This window comes from Zea mays, chromosome 5 (assembly GCF_902167145.1).
Source record: "Zea mays cultivar B73 chromosome 5, Zm-B73-REFERENCE-NAM-5.0, whole genome shotgun sequence".
Lineage (NCBI taxonomy): Eukaryota > Viridiplantae > Streptophyta > Magnoliopsida > Poales > Poaceae > Zea > Zea mays.
This window is the reverse complement of record NC_050100.1, coordinates 91,056,078-91,077,777: the sequence shown is the minus strand read 5'-3', so window position 1 is coordinate 91,077,777 and position 21,700 is coordinate 91,056,078. Positions and strand designations below refer to the sequence as shown.

Here is a 21,700-nt window from a genome sequence, read left to right as displayed (position 1 = left end):
ATGGATAAAAAAGTTAACACCCCAAGCAATACAAACGAACATGCATAAACCTCTTGAGACTGAACCGAGCAAGACATAACAGATTATGCTAATACTTGATGACAAATCTATTGCTCTGGTGTCAAAAGTTAATTATATGAATCCAAGGGGAAATGGAAACAAGAGGTCACAAAGATATATACGAACAGACATTTGGACGGATTCAGAACTCAAGTATGTGCTCTCTAGCAGAATCAACATGAACTTTTACGCGGCCATGGTTTGAAACCGACTGAAGATTTGGCTACCACCACACCAATCTTGTAGGCTGTTTCCTAGAAGCCAGTAGCAAAAGATGTGTCAGTAACAAATCGTAGCATATCTACACGAGCAGATCTCATTGTGTTATTTTGAATCCAAGCATAACCAAACTTTAACCAACGCAGTAGGTACCAGTTTGGGGATAAATATCGATCTAGTCATGTGAACGATTACACAACTTCAAATTGTTTTGTGTTTTCGACATGCAAAATCATCTAAAGAAAACATGGCGTATGGCTCACTGAGATTACCCTAAAACCTCACTGATTCTTAAGAAAAGGAAGATCTCAACCTAGGACTTGACTGTATTGATTATGTTGGCCATGTCTGATTTTCTACTGATGAAAGAGTGGATTTTATTATTTCTGAATATACCAAAAAGGTCGTATTGTCTGTTCACTCTTTCTACCCTGGTGCCTGGTAGCTTGTTTTACTTTTCACTGCAACCAGGGCTCATCCCATGTTCCCTCCTCTTCTCATGTTTTCCCCTGTTCGTTTTGTTTGCACAAAACCTTTCCCCTTCATTTTAGTGGCTGGTCCAGCACCATACTCGCAGGACAGTCATGGAAATATGCAGATGCAATTGTTTTTAACACTTGCTGTCAATCCTAGTTCGCTGTATGCTTCGGAAAGCAATCCCACGCGCAACCGGCAACCGCCTCGGAGTCGGAGGATCATCTCGGTCGCTCGTCTGGAGAATTCAAAATTTTCCCCACTTCGTCACCAGCAACGCAACCGAAAGTCCGCAACACCGCACTCTCCCTCGGCAGTTGGCAGTCGGCAGCGGCACTCGTCTCCGCGCTTCCACTCGCCAATGAAAGCCTCCGCAGCCGCGGCCTCTCCGCCGCCTCCTCCTCCTCGTGGGTGGCTCTCCGGCCTCGTCTCCGGCGCCGGCCGCCTCCTCGCCGCCATTCTCGACCCGGAATCCTCCGCCTCCGACACAACGTCCTCCTCCCCAGAGTCGTCGCAGTCACCACCGCGCCGCGATCAGGCAACTGCCGGTACAACTCTCTCTCTGTCTCTCTGGTTCGAAACTCCAGCGTTAATGCGCTTCGTAATTTCGTGCTGCCGGTTTTCAGAGTGAAGCGCCCCCGCGCGCATTGCGATCGTATATTTCTGTGCTGGCGCGCATACCATCAATCCATCATGGGTTGGTGCGACTTCTGTCGTTATCCTGTAACATAGCATAGTTTGGGGGGCAAATAGGAGCTTCATTTGATCACCTCGCGATTGTCTAGTGCGCCATTGAAGTCTATTTAATGTACGAATGCAGACGGTATCAGATGGCTGAAGCGTTCGCTGCAAAATCTCGAATGGAAAATCGGGACTGTTTGGTTCTCTGTATGGAGCGTTCGCTAACGATTGGGGGCCTTTGCTTGCATGATGTTAACTATGCGTTAGGTGCACGGGTTTTATGTCTGAAACGCCAAGTGTGTTGCTGGACTGTTTGTTTTCCATTATCTAAAATAAGTGCAAATCGGGTATGATAGCAAGGAGGCAACGATCTAAGTGGTAAAATATTAATTATTCCATCCTAAATCCACTCGATCATTCTACACCGTAGTAGATGACCATATGTTTGGCCGCGTTGCTGCTAGGAATACACCTGCAACCACGACATTTCAATTCAATGATTTTCTACTTATCGATGAGCCTAGTAAAATTTGATTTCTCAATGGCTTAATAATTTTCCTGATTTTTATTTTTCTTTATCAAACAGGTCATGGTATTGGGAAGTGCTTTCCTTCTGACAGCCATCAGTTAAATTTGGTGCGCTCATTCTCTGCATCTGCAAACTTATTGAGAAATCAAATTTCTGACATTCTTTCAGTATTTAAATCAAGTACTTCTCTTTGAGCATAGGAAATCAATTTGGTCACTTTGAGATCTGTATCATTAAGCTATTGCTTTCTTGTGGTTCTAGAGTGGCAAGGAGATTGTTTTGAAAGATTCCGGTGAAGGTTCACTTGCAATTGTCTCAGAGGTACATCCAAAGGATGCTGTAAAGCAGTTGCTTATGCAGGAAACCTACTCATGGTATTATGCCTCGTACATCTCAATTCCTTGATTTATTAATTATTTTATCTTATGATGATATGCAACCTTTTCTTTTCATTTGATGTTGCAATTTGTATGTTCAAATATTTGAGTTTTAGTACTCCTAGTCAGTTTCTACAGTCTGCAATTTCATTACATTCAGTTTCTATACAGTCTGCATTCCATAACTGTAATTAGCAAAGAACTGACAAGTATGCGGCAGCAAAATTCAATACAGCCATGCAGAAAGATAAGCATAAATCAATGACTCAAAGATTGGAATCTTGCTCTTGCACTGACCGAAAATGAGCACTTGGTACTGTTCATTTAAGGAAACATGCTGAATGTGACACCAAAATTTGATAATGTTCTCCCACTCTTATTCCGTAGTATCTCTTTTTAAGAATCAGAAATAAAAGCCCAAGTCATTGACACAAAGATCTGAAACTTAACCTTCTACTGGTTATTTGTAGATCGAGTTGCTAAATAAACTGGACTAGAAAGTTTGACACTTTGACTTCTGCACTATATATCTAATGCTAGGTCGGAGTGTGATGCATTAATAAAGATAATTCAAGAGCGAGTTGTGGACTCAGACGATGAACCTGCTGCTATTCTTCCAATTGCTTGGCATGCTAACACACAGCTACATCCTGTTGCACACTCTTCAAACCCGAACACCACCGCTGTCCCTGCAGTTTCTAATCCTGCTTGTCGTCTAGAGTTTGACAACATTGTTGAGAAAGAATGGCTGAAGAAAAGTTCAGCTGTTGCTGAAAATCGTTGCACCAATAGCCATGACCAAATTCAGCATGTGAGTCTTCTTATGTTGGATTAATTAACGCTGTGAGTATGTTGGATTTCATTAACTACGTGTTTCCATTATCAATACATAGATGTACATTGTATTTCTCTAACAAATTTTATGTTGCAAAATATGCCGTATTGTTTTTTTGGAGTATTACTAGTTTGTTGCTTTCTTAGTATAATCATGTTTGTTGTGATAAATTTGACAATAGCTGTGGGTTTTGCAATTTTGAAAACTTTCTACTCATTTTTTTGAGGAAGTGCAATGTGTATTTCACTAGACTATATAATTGATAATTGGCTGTTCAAGTAACATTGTAGATTGAGGCAATGAGTAGACACCTGGATTTTAGGATTTTGATTGATTACTTCAACGTGTTTCTGGAAAAGTTAAGGACCTTGTAATGATCTACAATTGGCAGCTCAAGTAAAATGTTTTTTTTGTTGATGTCATGGATTAAACATTTTAGGTAGATTAAACACTGCTGGATCTCATCTTATTTTGAGTTAATTCCTACTATTTGAACTCTGCAATTATGCATACATGATGTCATAATTCATTGCTGCAGGCTATGAAAAGAAGTTACTCTAACACAGGGGATACTATTGAAGAGTCTCGAAGAATCAGGCCAAAGCGAAACAGATCAAATTCTCTTAGGAATCAGGGAGGTATCAATGTTCAAGGAATCGCTAATTAAGTGACATTGGGGATTATCTTCTTTGACCAGCTTCAAATTGATTTTTCTGTTTCTTATGACAACTGCAGCTTCGTCCAAAGAGGCCGCCACCAATGCTAGTAGTGCACGAAGGGAATTTCCAGAAGGTTTCAGGACACTATTTAAAGATAATCCTCTTCTTGGGACTAATAACCTGACATTTTCGGACTTGGTTTCAAAGGGTCTGTTCGATGATGAACCTTCTGTAGCTGCTGCTGCTGAACACTTCACTTCAACCTCTTGTCAAGCTGACTGGGACAAACGTGGATCTGGCATGTCATATCCGTATTCTAGTCAGGTACTTAAACTACACAACACAACAACTTGCTACGCATCTCTTTCTGAGATCAAATATGGTGAACGATGAATATGATACCGTCATTTATTTCAGAATCAGATGGAGATGTCTCGTGTCAAGGCAGAACTTATCGATGAACCTGTCGCTCTTGAGACTGACATGACAAATATGGTGCAAAAGAATGATAGTATGTTGCCATACCCCAACCACAAAAATTCCTCGAGTTTTTATGTAAGAATAAGCCTCGAGATGCTGCTACCTACCTTTGTCTCATCTAATATTGTTCAGTTATCTGCAGAACTCATAGTGCGCAATGGCTCTTGTTCTGTCCCAAACAAAACTGTGTTTCAAGGTGACATTGAGGCTGCACCGAGGTATCCTCGATTACCACCATTTCTGTATATTCAAATGGCTAACCTTCTCTGGTCGTGGTCTCTTTTTGTGCTTGTCTTGTGTCCTTTTTACCTGATAGTATACTTGCTCGATATAGATACAGTCGCTATAACATTCTGTATCTAATAAATCCTGAAATGCATAATATTGTGTCTGCTTTAGTAGCCATGTGCCTACGAATAACAATCACATTCATGTTTCCCCACAGTAAGTGTGAACTGTAGTCAATAGCAAACGATAAGTATATTATCTTCTAAGGGTTAGTTTAAAAACTTAAATCCTCTCTATGATTTCCGGAGATTGAAGGGAAAATGAACTAATTTTCTATTCAATTCCCGGGAATCCAAAGGGGATTTAAGGGGATGTTTGGTTTGAAGAATCAATTCATTCTAAATAAGTTGGTGCATCATGAGTCCATTTCACAAATTTGATAGAATGAACTCATTCCTAATATTATTACTAATTATGAGTCTATTAGTAATAAAATGGTGATGGATCAACTCATTCTATTTGCAAACCAAAAAAAAATTGAAGAGCGAGAAGATGATGTATTATCTCATTACTCGAACCAATCACGCTATAAGTCTCCAAACAAGCCCTAAGAATAAGTTTAGGAACCCTATTTTTCTACGGGATTTTTATTTTAACAAGTGAAATTAGTTCATTTTCCCTTAAAAAATTAGGAATCCTTTGGAAAAATGTAGTTCCCAAACTAGCCCTAAAAGAATTATTTTTGAGAGCAAAACACACCTTGTGCTAGTAATCTAATACCATCCGTTTCAGCTCACCAATGGGCTTGCAGACAGAAAAGAGCTCCAGAAATTGCACGAGGGGATTCAACTTGCAGAACATTCCGACGAAGAGAAGGTCACCTGCCAGCAGAAATCTTCCCTCAAACAACGGGAATGGGAAGACGGTGAGATCATGGAATGGGCCTCCACGGCAAAGCAATTCGGCGGCGGGACAGGAATCGGAGATGGGGCGCGTTAAGGCGAAGAGGCCAGTTGGAAGGCCGAGGAAAGTGCGGAGGTGAGGCGATTCCAAAATCCCTATGCACATTCTCTGTTTACTTTAGGGTTTGAGGTAAAAGGACAATAATAACCCGTGGTATGCATTCTCACTTGTGTAGGTCTCAAAAGGCGAACGATACAATTGTAATGGGCACCCGAGATTACAGCTAACATCAGGTAATTGTTGATGCCGTATATATTTAGGTCCATAAAAAAGAAAACCGAAATGTTCTGTGTAGTAAGGAGCACAGTTGGAACTTGAACTTGCAGTGAGTGTATGCTGTGTTGGGTTCGCACGTGTTGCCCCACCCTTGGTGGTGTGATTCATCCGATTACTGTTTGCTCTTCAATTTCATATTCAATTCTCAGGGAACATTGATACAAATCGTACCACTATGTATCAGTCTACCTCCATCAGAGCAGATTCTCAGACGCTACTACTACTACAGTCCTATCCTACTGCACTAGTAGTGCTGAGATATTCTGAATCCCTCTCTTAGTCTTTTCTCTGGCACGGTGTGTTGTTGACAAGGCCAGCGTGCATCACTGCGTCAGATGCGATCAGGAGGTGTCCGGCCCGCGGGCCGGAGGGCTCCAGATGGCAGCTGCGATTCAGGTCCCCATGTGCCGAGCCGGGGCGACCTACCTCTACCTGTAAACCAGGCCCTTTGGATTTTGATTTGACGCCTCTCGCGTCGCGTGGCCACAAGTCACAGCAAGGTGGCCCAAGTCTTTCCGTCATTGGCTTCCTGCAGCCTAGGGGAGTAGGGGTTTAGACTTTAGATTGAAGGCATGATCAACAGTTCAACGCTAGATAACGAAGGTTGGCCTGTAGCTGGATATAAAACGGGCCGACAACTAACGAATCGTAAAATCTGGAGCAAATTTTTTTTTTTGTGTTTGCGTGAAACTTTTCAAGAGACACCATGCAAGCTATGGCGATGTACCAAACATGTCTTGGCTTATGTTTTAGGGTTAGCACATCCCTAAATTTACCGTGCATTGTGTAATTCTAGGCTTCACGTACTTCCTTGTTGGCACATGGCACGAACCACGAAAGTTGAGCACTTAAGTATCTCCATTCTGACATATCCGTATAATTCTCAAGCTCTTTGTTGCAAGTCAATATGATTTCCAAACATAGATTATGAAACCGGACAGCTACAAAAAGCATGGGTGGTCAGGGTGGGGCAAGGCATACTCATGAGAAAATTTTATAGACATAAATGTTAAATTATGAAACCGGACCACCATCTACTAAAACCCCAAGAAAAAAAAGAAATTGATATATACTATATTTGTATTCTAATGTATGTATTTATGGACTTAAATGTTAAACCTATAATTTTATGACTATTTTTATATCTATGTTCTGAGTTGTGCACTAAATTATAATGGCTTATACTAAATTATTTATGAAAACTTCTTACGGCATACCTCATGAGAAAATCCTAGCAACGCTACTGTTACAAAACTAGATCAAATTAGAAGGATTTTCTTGCTTTATAGATAAATAGGAGTATGCTACAGGGCTACGTGTATATCGTGAAAATTTAGACAATGACTATTTTAATATTTTTAAGGATGCATTGCACCTTCTAATCTCTGATGTAGCTTTGCCTTTTAGACCGTGTCAGCAGTTCATCCATATGATCACTAAAAACACCTAAAACACTATTTTGTACTGTATATTGTATTATTTGCATAGTAGAGTTTAAATTTTGTAACAGTTGGAGAAAGTCTTATTATCCAAATGTTGTAACTGCATTCATTGGTTCCTAGGTCGTTTTTTATTTTCTAAATAATAAGAATCTAGTTTCATTTTATAAAATCATAATTAAGTTACTTCATTTCAAATTAGTATATTTATATGTATGAAATGATATCGATTTATTTTTAAAAAACATTATCTAGCTGTTATGATCTACGTATAATTGTTAGGAATTGGTTATTTTCTATTTCTATGAGATCATCTCCACGAAACTAGCCAAATGGCTCGTCAAGCCAAATTTTGGCTACTCAACAACAACAAAATAACTCTCTAACAAACTTGTCATCTAACTGGCCAAGCTATCTGACTCTCCAAATTGGTTCCTTCACTAGGCGAACTTGGTTATCCACTCTGACTAGCCAAATTAGATAAATTGTCTGTTGAAGTGAGATGCTACATTTATAATGTAATCTTTATTTAAAGGTAAATAGAAAGTAAAATAGAGAGTAAAAAAATGAAGAATCCCTTAAAGATGCTTTACTTTGTTTTATTACTGTAGTCGTGTTCATTATTTTTTAACTAGACAAGATCTAACTAATTCTAAACAGAGTATCTATATATATGTGTCATTCAAAAAAAAGAACTCATACTATATATTTTGATTTAGAAAATTAATTAATACTTTTATAGATCAAACTGAATTTATATTATTTCTGGAAAATACAAACTAAATCTATCCGGTTCGACTGTTGAGGGGTGTCTACTACTCACTTTTATAGTTTACGGTTAACAATCGAACTAACATACAACCCGCCAGAAGGTCGAAAATGTACTTACCCTTTCTAACCAATCATAGGTTGTGAGCAATGGTAGGCCTGACACAGGTATGCATGTGTGCCTGCGTTACTTAGGTCTGACATAGACAATATATTTTTGCAACAAACTTATTTGAAGATATATGTTCCTAATATTTCTATAAACATGGTCGAATTTACGTCACGTCGACATTATTCTAAAACTAGGGGCTAGCTAGTTCTCCTCCTAGATTCCCATTGAGGATAAAATTAGATCATTTTTACTCAACCAAACTAGCCCTAGAGGTATATTATCCGGTGCCGTTCCAAGCAATCTCTCTGATCCCGGCCCGCGTCGTTGTTGCACGTGGACTAAAAATAATCGCCTGTCCAATGCCCATGATCTGCTCAACTGTTTGCCGGTCTCCAATCGCGCGCGACATGTGGGGGCATGGGCCATCGCTTAATTAAATCTGGGCATCACAGTGATATAGACGGCTGCTGTCTATTCGAGCCGCCACGTAATACACAAACAGGGTGAAGCTAGAGGCAGAAGAATCCGAGTGCACACTTGACATTTCAATATACACATGTATTAAAAATCTTCTCTAATTAAAAATTAGGATGTTCACAAATGGTAGAATTCTCTATTTCTATCTCTACTATATCAAAGCAACAATTTTAATGGTCGTTCCGTGTCATATTTTTACAAATAACTTCTCACATATATTTCAAATTGACCCGATGCACCCTCCATGTTTCCAAAACCACACCTCCGCTAGGCCCGACGCCCACGGGCCGCAACTCCGGCCCAGGCACGGCATGCCAGCCTGCTGACCCACGCCCTGATGGAAGAAGGGCGAGAGACATTAGATAAAGTTGTCTAACTATTAAAACATCATGCTTAGGTGTTTTTATTATTGAATATAAATTGTATATATGTATATATGATTATTTGTAAGATAAAAAATATAATCGTGTCGGGCCGGGCCAGCACTACGGGCAGAGGCTACAGCCTAAGCCCGGCACGCCGCTTGTGCTGGGCGGGCCCAGGCACAATTAAATGGCCCGTGCCCCGGGCCGGCCTACCACACACGACCCATTTGGAGATCCATGCGGGCACTACCACATGGTGCTCGTCTCTTGTGTTCTTGGCTCTTGCATGCGTTAAGTCGTTTCTGAGACCACATTGACGCAATGAACTCCATGGTGTTTGACGTTGCTGAATTTGATGAAACAACAATGGTTTGTCACGCTAACAGTAAAAGGTAAGGTTATTTGTTGGTTTCAAACGTTAGTAATTGCTATGAAGTACCATAATTTGTATGGAGCGCATCCAGTTTTTATTGATGACTGACTTTAGCAACCACTCCATATTTTGATCTATCTTTTTTATAAGTTTGAGTTCATTTGACTTATTTTAGAAACTTGAGCTCACAAACTTCTTATTTGGTCTCTGTATGGTGGAATTATGTCATTCTATAATCTCTATTCGTTCAGTCATTCGTTGTGAACTCTCTTCTAATCGCTCCCTTCATTGGTCGTGTTGTACCAAGATATATTGGATGAAGTAAACAACAACATTAGTTAGTCAGATCAAAAAAATATTATGCGGAGAGCGGAGACAACTAATAAAATAACTTGAAATCTTTTTAGTGGATAATTTACGTGAATATTATTATGAGTCATCGCAACGCATGGACAACCGACTAGTTAGTTTTTATGCACTCTGCAAAGCCTATGTGGCTTCGCCCCTATACACAAACAATAATAAAGACATTGTTCGAACCCAAAATGACCGTGCGGACGGTCCGGCCCGGAGGCCGGACGGTCCGCGGTCCGGACCGTCCGCGGTGGTGGCGCGGACGGTCCGCGTGTGCGCAGAGTCAGTTAGGGTTCCTAGTTTCTCGCGGGATTTGTTACCTAAAACCGCGGGATTAACTCGGAAATCAGTTGGAAGCGGATCCAGACCTCCCCCTTTATATAGATGAAGGGCTACGGCCGATTGAACCCCCGAACAATCGAACAAATCAAGTCTATTACTCGTTTTTACCTTATGCATTAGGAGTAGTTCTAGTCTAGTTCTAGTTTAGCCCTAGTTTAGTATTCCAATCCCCAAATTCTCCGCCTCTCCTCGACTCTACGTCGATTAGAGGGGTCTAGGTCGGCCTGCCCGAGCCTAGACAACTCCTAGGATCTCTCCTCCCCGACGGGGTCCCTCCCGGGAGCGAGATCCAGGCGCCGTCGGCGATCTTCCGCCGCCCCTGCGCACGCGCGGACCGTCCGGCCGTCAGGCAGGGAACCCGAGCTCCTGCACCAGGTCGCGGACCGTCCGGCCCTGTGCCGCGGACCGTCCGCGTCTGACCAGAGAGCGCCGCCGCCTCGCACCAGGCCGCGGACCGTCCGGCCCCTGCGCGCGGACCATCCGCCCCTGTGCAGAGGGCACCGCCGCCGGTTCTTCTTGAGTGATTGGCGCTCCGAAAAAGCGTCAACATACTTTTGGCGACTCCGCTGGGGAATAGGTGTCTAGATCTGCTAAAAATCGGCCCATAAATGGCCGGTTCTAAGGATCACACCAAGATCTCCACTACCAACATCATCAAGCCGGCCATGGAGGCGCTCCCGGCTGATGACCAAAGGCCCTTTGAAGACCTCGTAATGCGCGATGAGAAGGAGGTGATGCGGCAATGGAACGAACAACGCGACAAGGAAGAGGCGGAACTGCTGCATGTTGGGGGCCTTCGGCTTCCGAAGGTCCTCAAAAACATGATTTAACAGTGTTTCTAGAGTGTAATGTGTGAACAGGTACCTTCGGACTTATGTCAAAGAGGGAGAACCTCAAAAGATACGAAGGTTGGCAGTGCCAAAGCTGTGAAGCAGGAAAGCTTCGGCATGTTCGCAGAAAAGGGAACCGACTTAAAGATGAAAAGGCCATTTAGACCTCGATAGATTGCTATGGAATTATCACCAAATGTAAAGGGCATGTATGTAATTTTGTATGGGTTGTATCCCGTGCCTATAAATAGGTGAACAGTACCCCCGTACTGTTCACGCTGACTTGGCATTTGCTTTTGCGTCACGCTTGTACTTTTTATCTTCTCTCAGGACCGAAGGTACATTTGTAATTTGAAATCATTTCTATTTTTCCATGTTAATAAAATAGAAATGATTCTATGATGATGCTTATATTATATTTCATGCTTTATATGAATCCTTCGTCATTACTTGTTATGTTCACGAAGGTATGTCTCTTATGACCTTCGTCCGAAGCTCATTATTTCCCGAAGGGACATAATGCTTCGAAGGACGAAGGACTTTAACACTTAACACTTTTTATGTTGCCTTGTTCTTAACTCTTAGCATTTGAGAACAAGTCCCCAACATTGGCGCCCACCTCCGGTGAACTCACTTCCATTTCCTGAGCTTTTCGACACCTTCGGCAAGCATCAGCTTCGTCATGCCGCCGAAGAAGGCTTCAGCACCAGGGGCTGGCACGCTGCAGCCGCTGGACCCCAATCAAGACGTCCTTTCTCTCAGAGAGGCACGAAGCCAGAAGAGGAAGGCTACCAGTCCAACACATCCGGAGGATGATCTAGATCAGGAGATTCAGAATCTGGAAATCCTTCAGCAGCAGGTTCAACGCAGGAAGGAGAAGATGGCCAGGCTAGCTGAACTGCAGAGGCAGATAGATGAAGCCTCTGAAGAAGTTCGTCATCTTGCTCAGGATGAGCAACACCGAAGGCCTCAGCATCAAGACCTTCATCAGGAGGGCTTTCACAACGAAGACGACTGGTATGACAATTTCCATCGTGGGAATTTTGTTTTTGATGATACTTCTCCCCTGTCCGCTGAGTTACAGGCTACACCTTGGCCTCCGTCCTACAAGCCGCCTCAGCTCCCCGTATTTGATGGCCATTCAGACCCGAAGCAGTTCTTGATGAGCTACGAAGCAACAGTGTCTTCGTACGGTGGCAATGCTTCAGTCATGGCCAAATCTTTCGTTATGGCTGTCAGAAGTGTTGCTCAAACCTGGTATTCCTCCCTTCGACCAGGAACGATCACTTCATGGCAGAAGCTGAAGGATTTGTTGTTAACCAGTTTTCAAGGATTTCAGACGAAGCCGGTCACTGCTCAGGCTCTGTTCCAGTGCACTCAGGACCACGAAGAATACCTTCAGGCATATGTCCGAAGGTTTCTGCGTCTAAGGGCACAGGCGCCGACAGTGCCCAATGAGATTGTCATTGAGGCCATGATCAAGGGGCTTCGGCCAGGGCCATCAGCGCAGTATTTTGCCAGGAAGCCACCACAAACGCTGGAGAAGCTGCTCCAGAAGATGGATGAATATATTCGAGCTGACAATGATTTTCGCCAAAGAAGGGAGGAGGCCTTCAGATTTTCTGAGATGACCAGGGGCTTCGGAGGAAGATTCTATCCGAAGCATGTCAGATCAATTCACAATTCCAATCAAAATGATGATAAGGGGAGCCAGCAGCAAAGGCCACAGTACTCCTCACAGACTTCGGGGCAACAGCAAAGCTCCTTTCGACCACCAGCTCCAAGAGGCAGAGGCGCCAGGGGCTTCGGCGGAAGATTCGGGGATCAACCCAGAAGAATATTTTGCTTATTCTGTGGTGAAAACAAAGGTCATACTACCAGGATGTGTCATGTTACCATTCAGAAGCAAAAAGAGATAGCCGAAGCTGCCGCGCAATAGGCTCAGCCGAAGCAGGTCATGCACACTGCTTCGTATCATTCGCCCTACATCCCAGAATATGTGGGCAACCATCCTGTAGTCTCTGCTGCTTCGGCAAGTCAGCCTTCAGCTTCCTGGCAACAGCCCCCGCCTCCACCTCCGTTGCAACAAGGCCAGCAGCCAGAAGGGAGCCAATATGCTCCACATCAAAGGGACTTCAGAGAACAGTCCGAAGCTTGCACGGTCAACAGCACCGTGCCAGAGTCAAAACACATCTATTGACAAATATCCTACCTTAATAGCAATCTTTTTCATTCAGTCTTATTTTTTTCTAATAAAGGACATTGTTTAGGTTTCATGTAATTAGTTTCGTTGATTCCTACAAGAAAAATATGTTTTCTTCACAGGTTTGTGATAATAAAAAGGACCTTCGGACTATCGAAAATCCTTCGAAGCAACAAAAAGTCGTTCTAAGGAACGCAGAGTAAGTCTGACGAAGTCACAAAAAGTCGTTCCGAAGGGAGCGCAGTGTAAGTTTTCTGCTCCAAAGTCGTTCCAAAAGGAATGCAGAGCATACAGCGAAAAGTCAACGCTGATACCGCCTAAGTAAAAGGCGAAGAAGCTCCAAAGACGTTCCTAAGGGAATGCAGAGCTTATACCGCCTAAGTAAAAGGCGAAGAAGTTCCAAAGACGTTCCTAAGGGGATGCAGAACTTACAGCGAAAAATAAACGCTGATTCCGCTGAAGTAAAAGGCGAAGAAGCTCCTAAGGGAGGCTTATAATGAAAAAGTCAGTATTGATACAAAAGATTGTGCCCCATTGCAGGAATGTGTGTATCTTCGGCACAAAATATCATTTTGCATAACATAACATCATCACATCATTTTGCATAGCATAATCATCATACATCATGCTGCATGTGGCACAAGAAGGGGGCATGTTATCGATCTTCGGAAAATGCTTTGAAAAGGGGCAAATCATGCCAAGTTACAGGGAGAAACAATATTGATTTTCGAGGTATAGCTTCGGAGATTATTTTTACGAAGCTTGGATATTTCTTATCAGAACACTATGGATATTGTCGTGATAAATGATAAATTCTTCTTCACGAAGCATGAAAAGAAGGGAAGGTGTTTTTTCGTCGAAGACTCAAAAATGGTACGTGTTTAAAGTTTCATGCATCGTAAAGAATTGAATCATAAAACAAGTATATTACATACAGGATTACAGAATATTACACAAATCATATATCAAATGTTTTTTGCAATAGCACTTAGTCTTCCCTAAGTACTATCTCTGCAGCTTCGTTCAGCAGTCGATCGACAACCTGATCCATGATAGCTTCGGCCATCTTTTTAATTTCGTCGTCATCTTTAGGCTGAGGGCCCGAAGATGCTTGAGTAGGATCTGAGTGAGGACGGGACACGACTACATTACTATTACAAATCGCAAACAGATCTTAAAAGCCTAAAGAGTACAACACGGTAAAAACTATTATTTAGTACCTAATTGACCTTCGGGCTCTGTGCTCTTTTTAGCAGCCTTAGCCACTTCTCTAGCATCATGGATACCCCTTTCACTTCTCTGAATAATTTCTCTTGCCATTTCTCGGCCACCGTTATCCCAGATATCAGTAAAAAACTTTCCACCAATTATGCTAGCTTCGGCCGAAGGATCTTTTGTATCTTCAAAGGACAAAGCAGCTTCGGACTGTGCTAAAATTTTCACATGCTCACAGCCCTTCTTCTCTAAAATGGTGGCAATCCCTCTGGCGCCAGAGAAGGCACATATATCTCCTCGGCTATTTAAAATTTCTTCGAAGGCTTCAGCTTCGTGGTCAATCCATTCAATGACACTTTCGGGATTGCCCCTCAAAAAATTTTCTTCACTTGAGAATGCGCCGACTTTGGCGAAGCTAGCCTTTAATTTTTTAACACAATCTACAGATTTATTGTAGCATTTCTTTTTGGACGAACGAAGCTCTTCAACAGTCACTTCTAGATGATCTGCCCATTGATCGCTGAGTTCACGCTTTGTTTCTTCAAGTATACGTTCTTCTTTGGCTCTGGCCAGTTGTTTCCGAAGGTCTTCAATTTCGCGTTTCTGAGCTTCAGCTTGACTTTTGAAAGCAGCTTCGTCCTCCTTTATTTTATCTATCAATGAGTATAATATTTTGTCTTTTTCGAGACCTTCGTTCCTCAGTTCAATTACTTCGGAACGAAGGTTGCTCAGGGCTATAGTACATCCTTCGTCCTCAGCATCTTTCTGTGCTCTGAGGGCATTGCTGAGTATCAGGCCCTGTAGACAGGAATATGTCTGTGTCAATAGTTTTAAACAAACGGAAAATTTTGAATTCAACAAAAATATAAGAATTCCATTTGTCGCACCTTTAAACTGTTGTAAGCTAGGCTGTCAGCCAGATCGTTCTTTGACAGCACCGAAAGTCCGTCTTCTAAAGTTGGAAATCCGAAGCTTCTGCTCATCTCCCGACAGACAGAAATTTCCTTGCTGTCAGGGAGGCAATACAAGAAATCTTCTTCTCCACTGCCATTAAATATCAACGCCCCCTTTGGATATTTCAACTTTTGGGCATAGTGTTGGGCCTCTTGTTCTTCTTTTTCTGTTAATTTTTTCCCCGAAGCATGACGAAAAATATAATCACGAATTTTGGATGCTTCGGGGGTAACAACACCAGTTCCTTCAGCAAAAGTTGGCTTTGTTATTTTTTCTGCCTCACTTTCCAAGGTTTTTGCCTTTGAGGGCTCTGAGGGCCCAGCTTCGGCTTCAGTATCTTGCTCTGGAGCTTTAGAACCCGAAGCTTCGACTGTTGTTTCAGGAGTGACGGCAGCCTTCTTCGGAGGGGTGCTTGAAGATTTGATCGTTTCCAGCACATCTAGCACATTAGCCATTCTCCTTCTTTTCGGAGTCACTGCTGGCACTTTTTGATTACTTACTGTTTCAATGTTTGCCACAGGACTCAAAACTTCTGATGTTTTGGAGTCCTCGGTTGCTTCCTTTACCTTTTCCATTTTTTCTGTGAATGGCGCTTCGGCCTTCTCTTTCGTTTCTGGTAACAAAATTTTTGATTGCTCCAATTTTGTCTTCGTTGGTATTTCGGCTGTTTCTGTGACTTCTGGCAGCAAAGTTGGCTCGGCTGGTTTTTCAGCTTCGGTGGCCGAAGAAGTCTCTCCGGTAAACTCAGGCACCGAAGCTGGTTCAATATAACGCGGTCGATAAGTAAGAACCTTTATCTTCTTCCTTTTCGGTTCTGGCTCGCTAGGAGCAGCTGCAGTTTCTTCTTTTGCAGAGGTTGTATTTTTTCTCTTCTGCCTTCGAATGGGGTAGCAATAGTCAGGGTAGACAAACCCGATGGCATCAAATACCCGATTCAGCCTTTTCTTTTTTCGGCCTCCGAAGGCTGCTGACATTGCAGTATCTTCGGCCTTCGAGTATGTCCCAAGCAGCTCATCACTTAAATTGTCAATGCTTTTCAACCACTCATCGTCTGGCTCAATAAATTTATCTTCAAATTTAAAAGTGTACTTAAACCTGACAAGTCCACCTTCGTCGGCCTCTTTAACGGTTTCTTGTGGCATTTCCCATTTCTCCGCAAGCGGCCACACCCTGAAGGCAATATGCTCTTGTACTAAGTCCCTTGTTCCTATAAAAGAGCAGACAACGCCGAAGGCTCTTTGGCACTCTTCGGCGGCTTCGTTCATTTCAACCTTCGGCCTCCGAAGGCCGAAGCTTTGCCAAATAGGACGCATAATTATACCTTTGATGTCTTCTCGTGCTGATAAGTCATTCTTCACATAAAACCATTCTGTCATCCAATCCCCGGGCCATCTCTTCCGAAAGGTTGGTACGGGACAGCTTGCCCCGGACCGAGAGACGAAGCTGTAGCAGCCAAAGTTGTTATGGTACTGTTCTTTGCCCCAAGGCTTTGTTTCATATAATAATTCATGAACATTACAGAAGCTTCTGGCGTCAGGCTTCAGACCTTGGCTTCTCGCGGCCCACACGAAGATATTTAGCCTTATAATTGCCTCGGGAGTAAGTTGATGAAGATAGACTTCGAAGATTTTCAACACCTCCACGACGAAGCTGCTCAAGGGGAATCGCAATCCAGCTTTCAAAAAGCTTCGATACACCACAACTTCATTTTCTTCAGGGTGTGGACAAGTTTTTTCCCCTTCGTCCGCCCTCACAATGGACAGATCCCGGAAATACCTTCCTCTCATATTAACAAGATGATTCTCTTTGATAGTTGATTTACCATAAACTGAATGGCTTGGTCGCCAGGGGCGATCTTCGGAGTCTTCGCCACCGCTGTCCACATCATAACTTTCACTGTCACCAGTATCTTCAGACAGCCCTTCCAGAATTTCCCTGGTGATCTTTTCTGTGTTGGTCTTCGACATTGCTATAAGAAACCCTAAGTTCTTCTCTTCATCAAGACTCAGCTTCATCTCAGCAGCAGCCTTCTTAGCAGCTTCAGACATCTTCGGAAACACTAAAAAACTGTTTTTAAAAGCCAAAGCTTCAAAGCTAAAAACTTAGCAGATCACAGTGCACAAGAGCTAAAAAATGAGTGAGCAGGAGTGGTTGGCCAGAAAGCGTGCAAAATAAGTTTGCGGTATGGCCGTATTTATACGCTTGATGCGTTGAAAGTTGAAAGACCCCACTTGTCATTGAATGTTGCTATTCTAGCAAAGGGAAGGTGTTTTTTCGGACCTTCGGCATAAAGCCTTCGTTCATATCGCAATCTGAATTTATTATTTCAAACAAATTAATATTGCGAGGGGCTACTGTTGGGGGCCTTCGGCTTCCGAAGGTCCTCAAAAACATGATTTAACAGTGTTTCTAGAGTGTAATGTGTGAACAGGTACCTTCGGACTTATGTCAAAGAGGGAGAACCTCAAAAGATACGAAGGTTGGCAGTGCCGAAGCTGTGAAGCAGGAAAGCTTCGGCATGTTCGCAGAAAAGGGAACCGACTTAAAGATGAAAAGGCCATTTAGACCTCGATAGATTGCTATGGAATTATCACCAAATGTAAAGGGCATGTATGTAATTTTGTATGGGTTGTATCCCGTGCCTATAAATAGGTGAACAGTACCCCCGTACTGTTCACGCTGACTTGGCATTTGCTTTTGCGTCACGCTTGTACTTTTTATCTTCTCTCAGGACCGAAGGTACATTTGTAATTTGAAATCATTTCTATTTTTCCATGTTAATAAAATAGAAATGATTCTATGATGATGCTTATATTATATTTCATGCTTTATATGAATCCTTCGTCATTACTTGTTATGTTCACGAAGGTATGTCTCTTATGACCTTCGTCCGAAGCTCATTATTTCCCGAAGGGACATAATGCTTCGAAGGACGAAGGACTTTAACACTTAACACTTTTTATGTTGCCTTGTTCTTAACTCTTAGCATTTGAGAACAAGTCCCCAACACTGCATAAACTCTCCGAACGGCGCAAGGAGGCGGCGGACAAGTACTTGTCACACTTCACGGTAGATCGCCACCAGAAGATCGTCCGTCAAGGGGAGATCGATATGGAATCTCTCCTACCTCCACTTCAGGGTCCCGCTGTAAGTACTCCAGATCTATCTCTTACGACTTTCATGGATCAACGAGGAGATCAGTTAAAGCAATATGTAGATGAATCTATTAAAATGCATTTACGTGCATACGAGAAATCAGCTGCTCCTAACTTTCCATCGCGAGAGTCTAATACAGTGCCACCCGCGTCAAACACATCGGCTATAAATGGGTCACCCTTGACCCAGCCATCATATGGTATGCCGATGCACGCTTTCGCGCCACCACCACAGCCACAACCATTAGGCACGCGGCAAGTACTGGACGCGGTCGGACCGTCCGAACATCATCTCAGACAGTCCGGTTATACCGCGGACCGTCCGGCGTATTTTGCCGGACCGTCCGACCCGATGCAGGCCCGCACACAAAACACTCAGGTCGCACCGTACATGGCCGGACCATCAGGATACAACCCTGAACACTTCGGCCCCATCACGGACCGTCCGGTGCATCACGCCGGACCGTCCGAATATGTTGCGGACCGTCCGCCATCTTACGCCGGACCGTCCGGATATGGCATGAACCGGCCGACGTATTACGCTGGACCATCCGACTCTACACGGGTCCATGCGCAGACTACCCAAGTCACGCCATATATGGCCGATCCATCCGGGTACATCCCTGGACCATTCGGCCCGATCGCGGACCGTCCAGTTCTTTACGACAGACGGTCTGGGTACGAGACTACCCACGTAGCACCATATACGGCTGGACAATCTGGATATACCTTCAGACCATTTGGCCAGGTCGCGGACCATTCGGCCTCTTACGCCAGACCGTCCGGATATGCATACGCAGAGCCGAGAGCTGCGCAATACGCATAGTTCCCACATTCATCGCAGCAACATTATGGTGCCCCACCAGCAACACATTATAATCATGCCATACCACCTCATGGACATAGGGCTGAATACTATTCGGCCACAAGAGAGCCTGAGGGGTATAGGGCAGGAGCTGGTGACATTAATAGGACACCTAACACACACCTCAAACATACCTGGGAGGAAAGCCGACAGAGTAATGTCAGGCAACCTGAAATCTCCACCCACAAACTCAATGGATGGTCGCCAGACATGGCAGAGAGGGTCAGAGACGAGGTAGCCGGGATGTTCAGGGACAAACTCGGTGTTAGTGTGTCAGGTACAGGGCAATCATATCGGAAGCCTTATAGCCACCGATTCGACACCGTGCCATACCCACAGGGAACTAGAATACCAGACTTCTCTAAGTTTTCTGGTGAAAGTGGGAAAAGCACACACGAACATATAAGCCAATTCATAGCACACTTGGGAGAATTGGCTGATGGGGAAGCCTACCGCGTTCGTTTATTCTCGTTGTCCCTTACTGATACTGCATTTGCATGGTACGCTGCTTTGCCACCAAATTCTATTAACTCTTGGGAAGAATTAGAGCAGAAATTTCATGAGCACTTCTTCTCAGGAGAACATGAGTTAGAATTGGCTGACTTAGCTTCAGTCCGACAGGGGCCTGAAGAATCGGTTAATGACTATATCCGAAGATTCCGGGACACTAGAAACCGATGCTTTCAGATTCATGTCGCGGAAAAACAACTAACAGGGCTAGCTTTCAATGGGTTGCGACCCTACTTAAAAGAAAAATTAGATGGCACTCAATTCTTTTCGCTAGTGCACTTGCACCAGCGGGCTATGACATGTGAAAGCCGAAGTAAGGAAACATCAAAATCGGCTAGCCATAAGATGCATCTAGTGGGATACGATAACTCGGACGATGAATCCACGGATGTATACACCGCCGAACTGGTTTGGCCAGGGCAGGCTAAACCTTCACCATGTTCTGCTTTACAGTCGATTCGAAAGAATCGACAAGAAGAAGTTAAGTTTACGTTTAATGTTGCCAAATGCGAGAAAATATTTGACGAGTTACTGAAAAACAGCAACATTAAATTAACTCATACTATTCCTCCTCCTGATGAATTAAAGAGGCGTGCTTATTGTAAGTGGCATAATTCCTTTTCTCATGCCACCAATGATTGTAATGTTTTTCGTCGACAGATACAATCGGCCATAAATGAGGGTCGATTGGCTTTTCAGGAGATGCAAGTAGACACACAACCCTTTCCTGTTAATACAATAGAACTCACATGCAAAAAGGTCTTGGTTCGGCCCGAAATGGCCGATAAAGGCAAAGGCAAGGGTATCGTCATTGGCGATCCCCGCATGTCAGATATATCACAAAAGGAGATTGCTCGAAAGGCTTCGGACGAGAAGGCTAAAAAGTCCGAAGACACTGGGGGGCAGACACAGTTAATGAACCAAACACATCAGCCTAGCCCGAACATCGTAGGTGGTCCGGCACCTACGTGCGGACGATCCGGTGCTCAGACAAACGGTCCGGCTAACTCAGCCGGACAGTCCCCCTATGACCAAAGGCGTCAACCTCTACATAAAGCAAGAAAAAAGACGCAAGGTCAAAGCACATATAATCGGCTGATCAAAGCCGATCCTACTTTTGATCAGTTGCTCTCCAAAAATGCTAGCAAAAAGACTGTTCCACGTGATCGGTCAACAAAGAAACCCTGGCCACCTGCTAAAACAAAACGGTTAAACAAAACGGCCCAAAAGGCGACATAACAAGCATCACCTATTCATTCTATGAGACCAGGGTACTTTCCACCTATTTACTCATCGTCGGTATATTATCCTGTTCAAACATGGAATGGCACGATGATGAATCCATGGTACATGTATAATCCCTTCGTCTATCCAGACTGGGGGGCACCTCCATTCTATTCCTTTTGATCCATTGATCAAATGGTCATGGCCGAGAAAGATACAATCTGAAACGGCCTTTATATTGGTGCTTTATTGAATAATCTCCATATCGAAAAGCCGGTGACTTACATCAGGTTTAGTTCATATGCTTTTGGTTCGTCAACCTTCACCAAAAGGCAGGGGGGCATATGTTCGAACCCAAAATGACCGTGCGGACGGTCCGGCCCGGAGGCCGGACGGTCCGCGGTCCGGACCGTCCGCGGTGGTGGCGCGGACGGTCCGCGCGTGCGCAGAGTCAGTTAGGGTTCCTAGTTTCTCGCGGGATTTGTTACCTAAAACCGCGGGATTAACTCGGAAATCAGTTGGAAGCGGATCCAGACCTCCCCCTTTATATAGATGAAGGGCTACGGCCGATTGAACCCCCGAACAATCGAACAAATCAAGTCTATTACTCGTTTTTACCTTATGCATTAGGAGTAGTTCTAGTCTAGTTCTAGTTTAGCCCTAGTTTAGTATTCCAATCCCCAAATTCTCCGCCTCTCCTCGACTCTACGTCGATTAGAGGGGTCTAGGTCGG

The 21,700-nt window shown here is 43.6% G+C and overlaps 1 protein-coding gene across 1 annotated transcript; it reads left to right on the top strand.

Moving 5' to 3' along the window:
- The first annotated feature begins 819 nt into the window (after positions 1 to 819).
- LOC100382443 (uncharacterized) lies at positions 820 to 5,887 on the top strand. Its single transcript, NM_001175185.1, has 10 exons — positions 820 to 1,301; positions 2,021 to 2,070; positions 2,225 to 2,337; positions 2,881 to 3,151; positions 3,714 to 3,813; positions 3,911 to 4,158; positions 4,252 to 4,345; positions 4,457 to 4,532; positions 5,335 to 5,580; positions 5,681 to 5,887. The coding sequence occupies exons 1-10, from the start codon at positions 872 to 874 to the stop codon at positions 5,730 to 5,732; spliced, it is 1,680 nt and encodes a 559-aa protein (NP_001168656.1). The 5' UTR covers positions 820 to 871; the 3' UTR covers positions 5,733 to 5,887.
- The last annotated feature ends 15,813 nt before the right edge of the window (positions 5,888 to 21,700 follow it).

Excerpts from the sequence above, each read along its gene's own strand:
- LOC100382443 (NM_001175185.1), top strand. The coding sequence starts at position 872 with ATGCAGATGCAATTGTTTTTAACACTTGCTGTCAATCCTAGTTCGCTG. Across the intron at positions 1,302-2,020 it reads CCGCGATCAGGCAACTGCCG|GTCATGGTATTGGGAAGTGC; the intron begins GTACAACTCTCT and ends TTTATCAAACAG. Across the intron at positions 3,814-3,910 it reads TTCTCTTAGGAATCAGGGAG|CTTCGTCCAAAGAGGCCGCC; the intron begins GTATCAATGTTC and ends TGACAACTGCAG.